The sequence below is a fragment of the Pygoscelis adeliae genome, unplaced genomic scaffold, assembly GCF_000699105.1.
Source record: "Pygoscelis adeliae isolate BGI_AS28 unplaced genomic scaffold, ASM69910v1 Scaffold120, whole genome shotgun sequence".
NCBI lineage: Eukaryota > Metazoa > Chordata > Aves > Sphenisciformes > Spheniscidae > Pygoscelis > Pygoscelis adeliae.
The window spans coordinates 3,505,898-3,512,969 of NW_008824032.1; the positions used below are offsets into that span (position 1 = coordinate 3,505,898).

At 52.8% G+C, this 7,072-nt stretch overlaps 1 protein-coding gene across 1 annotated transcript in view; it reads left to right on the plus strand.

Moving 5' to 3' along the window:
- Nucleotides 1-7,072, plus strand: part of GPR156 (G protein-coupled receptor 156) — a 24,023-nt gene that overhangs the window by 15,123 nt on the left and 1,828 nt on the right. The window contains exons 9-11 of the mRNA XM_009330338.1: nt 3,927-4,163; nt 6,020-6,178; nt 6,802-7,061. Of these exons, the coding sequence (XP_009328613.1) occupies nt 3,927-4,163; nt 6,020-6,178; nt 6,802-7,061 (656 nt within the window). The remainder of the gene's footprint in view (nt 1-3,926; nt 4,164-6,019; nt 6,179-6,801; nt 7,062-7,072) is intronic.

A 7,072-nucleotide genomic window follows, 5' to 3' on the forward strand; every position in this document is an offset into this window, starting at 1 on the left:
TTTTTTTTTTTTCCCCCTCACCCTTTTTGTCTCTGCTTGTGATATGGGCATAAGGGATGATACTCTTGTTTTGGAAGAGCTGTTTTCTGTCGTAGCATTTACCAGCTAGCCACACCATCAGGGAGGGTTTATACCTGTCCCCAAGCCCAATTAGGTCTCCAAGAGTTTGGGAGCTGGAGACAGAGATCCTGTGGCCAACTCGGATGTAGGTGAGCCGCTGGACTCCACTCTGGGAGAAGTATTAGGATGGATGTGTCCCTTGGAAGAAACAACCAGAAAGCGAACCGGGAGACAGAGGATATTGGTGTCCATTAGCCCCCCTTGGTAACGCTTACTTCTTGTGTTTTTACAGATTATCAAAGACCTCCAGTTGCTGGCAATGGTGGCAGCATTGGTGCTGGCGGACGCCGTGTTGCTCTTGACGTGGGTATTCTCTGATCCGGTCCAGTGTTTCCGAAGCCTCAGCGTCTCACTGCGGGTAAAGGGATGAGGAGGGGCGGTGGAGTGTTGCCCTGTGATCTCTGTGGACAAAGTTGGTGGGTGGTCAGGCATTTGGAGGTGCTGTTTAAACAAATAGAAAGAAAAACAAGCCAGAAAGCCTTCTGGGTGCTCCGAGTTGGGTTTATGTCAGGCCTATTAGAGAGATGAGGTTCCGCTGCAAAATTTCCAGGTCTGTGCACCCAAACCTGGCAAGGGATAGCTGGTTGTAGGGCTTTGGTTTGCCAAGCAGTGGGGTCTGGTGGATGATCTTCACCAGCCCGTGCAGGTCCACCTGGGTGACACAGGAGAGGTCCATGGCATCTGCAGATGCTTTAGAGAAAGGTTTAACTGGCCCTGTTGGCAGCGGAGTGCCAAAATCTTCCTCGCTTTAACCCTCTGTCCCTGGCAGCACCAGCTTTGGCCTTTCCTTTTAGGAATTTACAGAGGAGACCTGCTCAAATGTGTAGACCTGTCTGCCCATCGGTCTGTGCCTGCTCCCGGGCAGCAGCCTTCACTTCTGCCTTCCGCTTGCCTCCTAGGTGACAGAGAAAGGCATGGCCTGCTCAGTGAGCCAGGTGCAGTCCTGTGCATCTCTTTATTCCGATCTTTGGCTCATTCTCATTTTAGGGTTTAAGGTACGTAACCTCTTTATTGATTCTTGCGTTGCATCTCGCCTCCTCCCAGTCTCACAGCCTAAACTGTTCAGCAGCATTCGTTGTTTCACTGCCCTCCCAAGCTACATGCCTGTTGCAGATTCCAGCTACTCCTGTTCATCTTGAAAGCCCTCCCATCTCCAGTCCTTCCCATCCTGATGTTTTCTTGCATTCCCTTGTAAAAGCCCTGTTAGCCACTTTTTTCCCTGCCTCACCATCTCTTTTACATACACTGTGCACATACTGTCTTTCTAGTTGTCTCCCTGCAACCCCCCACACCTCATCTATCTCCCTGCTTAAAACTTGTGTCTTCCTATTTTCTAAAGCACCCTCTTTCCATAAAGCCTCAGATGACCATCCACCGCAGTGATGCACTTTGCAGCTCAGCCCGAGTCCTCTGACTCCGAATCAGGGAGGTGCTGATGACAAGTGCTTGGTGCCTACCTTTACAGGATGTGTACCAGCTTAATTATACCACTGAGGTACACTTTCACTGGTGTAGCTTTGCACGTCGCCGTTCTTATTCCAGAAGAGTTAGTTATACTGATGTAACTATGTAGGTATAATTATCGCTGTAATTATCTGTGGTCTCATGTGTCTCTGGGTTGGCAGAGGCTGGACGTATTTCAGAAAGCTGATGTTCATGAAGCTTGTGAGATCACAGCCTTTCTTTGGGAATGGTTCCATCTCTGCGTGCAGCACATGCAGTTCCTTTCTGACTCACTGTAATATAATACTCATTGACCATCTACCCAAGATCGTAGGAAAAAGAGCAGGAAGAGACCTCATGACACCGCCAAGTCCTTCTCCCCCTACACTTCATTTTAAAGACATTAGTCTAGCCTGTCCTTAAAAGTCCTTTGGTGCTAGGGATTGCAGGCGTTCCCTGGGCTTTCAGTGCTGTGTCTCCACCTCTGATTTTGTCGGCAGTTTGTGTTAGGGTTTAGACAGGTAATGCTTTTGCCTACAGCTCCTGCAAACTGCTTTTTGGAATAAAACATCCCCATTACCAGTCCCAGGTACTCTTTGTTAGCATTGCATTGAACCTGACCCTGATCCTATCTACCTACTGGGGATCATGGAGTTATTTCTTCAGTGGTTTCTCTGGAGTTAATCTGGATTTACACTAATGTGAGAGTAGGCTCTATATCTGCGTGTACGTAGCGCTTATCTTCCACAGTATTAATGTGCTCAGCCCTTTGTGAAGCCACTCAGTGTATTATCCTGGTTTTACTGGCACAGAGCAATGAAGAAATTACTTGCCAAGGACATGCCTGGAATTAGGAGCAAAGGCCTCTGCTCAAGATTAAAACAAGCAACCAAACAAAAAAACTGAGTACTGTGCTTACTGAAAGTTTTAGTTTACCAGATGGCAGTGCTGTTGTCTGTGTCCCAGATAGATTATATTAATTTTAAATGTGACTTTGGTGCTGTTTTTTTTTCTTGCTCGGGGATTAGGAGTTGGCTTGCATTTGCGCCATGTATTTGGAGGTGCCCTGTGGTGAATGTGGTTAAGATCCAGTGCAGATCCTACGAAGCAGGGCCAGGCATCAGCCTAGTTCCCAGCGAGGCAGGTCTCACTATTACAATCCCTCCTTGAGAATTCATGGTGCTCTGACGTTGAGAGTCTCACCAAAGAACCTCTCTTGCCTGTAAGAGTGTCCCTCCAGACCCTAACCCTGGCAGTGGCCATCACAGTCATCAAGCAGCCACAGCATGGAGGGGTCCAGAAGGGTCTACGGAACATCTGCACCACAGCTCACAAAGCACTTCTTGATGCCCAAACAACAATTTAATGTCTCTTAGTAAAAGGTCGACAGTTGCACGTACTGGGTAGCACAGGAATAACGTAGGAGTCGTGTTCCCAGAATTCTGGGTCCTTGCAGGAGCAGGGATTTTGTTAGATGGTATTTCCAAATGATCCTGAAGGCAGACCATGCCCTGCGCCACAGAGGCAGGCAAAAAATACTTGCTGTTTCCTGCCAGTGTGCCCTAGGGAAGGAGGGATTCAGCCTGCCGGGTAGTTTAATCCTGAGCACACTGGGAAGATGCATGCGTGGAACACTTGAGGGGCAGCGCGGCGAGGAAGCTTGCTCTGAAACAACCAACCTGCTCCGGGGGAAGAGAGGGCCTCTGCGTACGGAGCACTTCTCTAGCCCCTTTCACCGCTGCTAGTCAGGCAGGAAATGGCGAAGGGAAGGGAGAAGAATCGCACCTGGTAATTTCCTGGATTTCTATTTAAAGAGGCACCAAGTACATCCTCTTCCCTCCAGTCTAAACCTCCACTTTTTCTGCCTTGCTTTTTTCCTTCTGAATGTCCTTCTGAATCTCCTTCCTGCTCCTTCAGAGGTATGTTGTTGCTCCCTGATGGCACCCCACCGCTGCATCCCCGCAGGGACCTCTGTGTCTTGTCTGTCCATCTTTGCTGCTCCTGCTCCAGGCTGCCCAAGGGGAGGTTTTCACGTCTCGCCTCTCCCGGCCATGCCCTGCTCCGTGGCATCGCCTGCCGACCTGACCCTCAGCTCCTTGCACCCCTCGGTCGGGACCCCCATGGCCCACCAGCGCCTTCGCTCCTACCCTCCCTCCCCAGCTCCACTTTTGACCTGCGGCAGTGTGTCGGGCGTTTGCTGTGGCGTCACCACCACACACTGAAGGTCTGCATTATAGATCAAAGAGCATTAATTAGGATTGCGCTGAGTGTATCTGAGCTCACTGGGCTCGGTACGAGGTGGGGGTTGACACCGTCAGGTTGTGATTTTCCACACTCTGGAAACCTTTTTCTTCTGCTTCCAGAGTATCCTCCTGCTGTATGGGACCTACTTGGCCGGTCTGACCGACAACATCAGCTCCCCGCCAGTCAACCAGTCCTTGACACTCATCGTCGGGGTCAACCTCGTTTTCCTGGCTGCCGGCACTGTCTGCTTAGTTCACCGTTTCTTCCGCGCTTGGCACAACTTGCTGTTTGGTTTTACTTCTGGAGGCATCTTCATGTGTACAACCACAATCAACTGCTTCATCTTTGTCCCACAGGTATGCTGCCACCTCTGTCCCACCACCTGGCTGGAAACAAGCACATTTTTGGAGTTTAACAACAGCAGCTGTGTGGGCCAAAGCACTTATTTTCCTGCTTCTTTCCCCAAATGTTCGGGCTCACCTACACAGCTTATCCTCCAAGCCCCAATGGCTCTGCTTCCCCAGGCAAGTCCCCCGAGTCTCCAGGTAGTGCAGGTGCGTTGCAGAGCTGCTGCTCAGAAACCCTCCGGCAAGAGCGTGCTTGTGGGTGGCAGCCGCACAGAGGGCATGCGTGGAGGTGAGGCGGCTGCTGCCCTCCTCCTCCTCCACACGGGTGGTGGGATCGGTCCTTCATGCAGTTGTCCTCTCCTCATACCCCACGCACCCACTCCCACCAAGGGTTTCTGCCCACGGCAGGGATGGAGGTGGGCTCCAGCAATCCAGATGGCCTCGCCAGGCTCTCAGGCTTTGTGGCTGCCGGCGGTCCCCAGGCAAGGCTGTCCTCCCCTGCGCTCTTGGAGGAGGAAGCTGGGCTTTGCCGCAAGCGAGGGGGAGGATGCGGAGATGTTTTGAGGAAGCCTTTTGTGGCAAGGCGAGGCTCTTCTGCTTCCCGTGTCCTCCAGGAGCAGCCTGGTGTGCCTGGCCACAACGTTAGTGGGAAAAATGCTCCCATTGTTACAGGGAAAGGAAACAGTTGTTTACTCAGTGTTATGTTTGGAGGGATGTTTGGGCTCAAGGAAATGAGGTGAGAAAGGGAGGAAGAGGTGAAGCTGAAGAAAGAGCAGATCTGTGCAAGAGAAGACTCAGGGGATCTCACCAATGTGCGTAAATACCTATGGGGATGGAGTAGGGAGGGGGAGCCAGGCTCTTCTCAGTGGTGTCCACTGACAGGACAGGGGACAATGGGCACAAACTGAAACGCAGGAAATTCTGTTTAAACATCAGAAAAAGGTGGGGGTTTTTCTGTAAAGTTGTAAAGCACTGGAGCAGGTTGTCCAGAGAGGTTGTGGAATCTGCATGCTTGGAGATATTCCAGACCCAGCTGAACACGGTCCTGAGCAGCCTGGTCCACCTTGCTTGAGCAGGGTGGTTGGACTAGATGATCTCCAGGGGCCCCTTCCTACCTCAGTCGATGCAGTATAACTGCAGAGTCCCAACTCACTAGATGACCAGCCCATGGGAGCAGGATCCAAACCTCCTCTGACAAGCACCAAGCCTGCTGGAGATGCTCTGCCAAGCGTGAGGTCTCTCGGAGTGAGGGCGGAGGAGCTGATGAGCTGTACTCGCACTCTGCCTATACCATTTTTTCTGCTGTAGCCTGGGGGCCTTGAACATTTTATTTAACTTAGATCTTTTAATTCATCAACTTGTTTTTCCTAATGGGCTTGCTCTTCTATTGCTCATCCGAGATCGATGAGCAGCTGGAGCTGGGCTGCACAAGGCTTCCACACAGACATGAGACGAGAAAACGGATACGAAGCGTTGAGGGTTTTCAGCTTGTCACTGGTGATTCAGGGATAAGGAGGCGTGCATGACACTGTCTTTGTCTGTCACAGAGTCGGGGAGCGGGGAGAAGGGGGAAGGGGCTTTTACAGCACTCGTAGAGGTTGCAGCGCAGGCAGACACCGACCCTCTCTGCATTAAAAGCTGGAGCCAGGGACAGGGTAGGGCTCAGATGGGTGGGAGGCTCTAAGCAACGCTGCAGCCCCTCGCCCAGCCATCTCTCGCTGCCTGTCTCTGTTCCTCCGTCACACCCTGCCTTTGTCTCCCCCTCTCCCTCCCTTTGTCTCCTTCATGCTCAAGCTGTGCCTGCCTCCTGCCACATCGGCAGGGGCTGTGCATACTGCACCGATAACGCCCTTTCTACTCCCCAGCTCAAGCAGTGGAAAGCCTTTGAAGAAGAAAGCCAAACCGTGAGCCACATGGCAAAATATTTCACCAGTCCAAGCAGGAGCTGCCGCTCGGTGTACAGCGAGGAGCAGCTCTACCAGCTGATAGGGGAGAAAAACTCCATGAAGCGGCTGCTCACTGAGGTACGGGGCTCTGCCAGCCCCGCTCGGCCGTGCTGGCTTCTCCCCTTCCCTTTTGTGGGCTGAAGGCTTTGCAGGGTGGGAAGCCCTTCCTTACACCCCAGTCCACACTGGCACTCCCGCTGCAGCCTCTTCCCTCTGGAGGGGAAGAGCTGCTTTGTTTTGTCACATCACTCTGCACCCCAAAGCACCAAAATTTAGGCATAATCTGGAGGGCTTCAAAAAAACATGGAGGGAGAAGAGCAGGAGAGCCTGGTTTCCACAGCCCAGTCAAACATGGCTAATTTAGAGGGGAGATGCTCTATCTCAGGAAAGCCCCCGGACTCCTGCTCCCTCGCCCACACTGCATTGGCGGGAGCGCCCCAGCTCAGAGGGCCGCCTGCCCTGGTGCCCCCCTTCCCAAACCTGCATCTGGGGGGCTCTGGGGGGCTCCAGGGGAGGAAGAGGTCGCACACGCTGCCGGTGTGGTTCTTGCAGGACAAATCTGCAAACCTGCCAGCGCGCTGCCTCAGAGCACCTCCCCATGCGGTGCGGATTCATTTTCTGGCAGTGCCTGCTTCCAGATAGGTGGCATTTTTGTACCCTGTGCCCGCCCCGCACTTGACAGGCTTATTTGTTTGATGCAGAAAAATGCTGTGATCGAAAGCCTGCAGGAGCAAGTGAGCAGCGCCAAGGAGAAGCTGATGAGGCTGATGTCTGCGGAGAGTGGCTGCAACCCCCATGCACCATCAGCGGCTCCCTGCACCCAGAGTGCAGGGCAGCATGGGGATGCGCTGGGGGACCGCTGCCCCCTGGATCTGGAGCGGGATGGGCGGCAGCCTCCCTGCTTGCTGGGTATGCCACCTCTTTCCAGTGGTGCTCAGGACCAGAAACATGTGAGCCACAAGCATGTTTGCT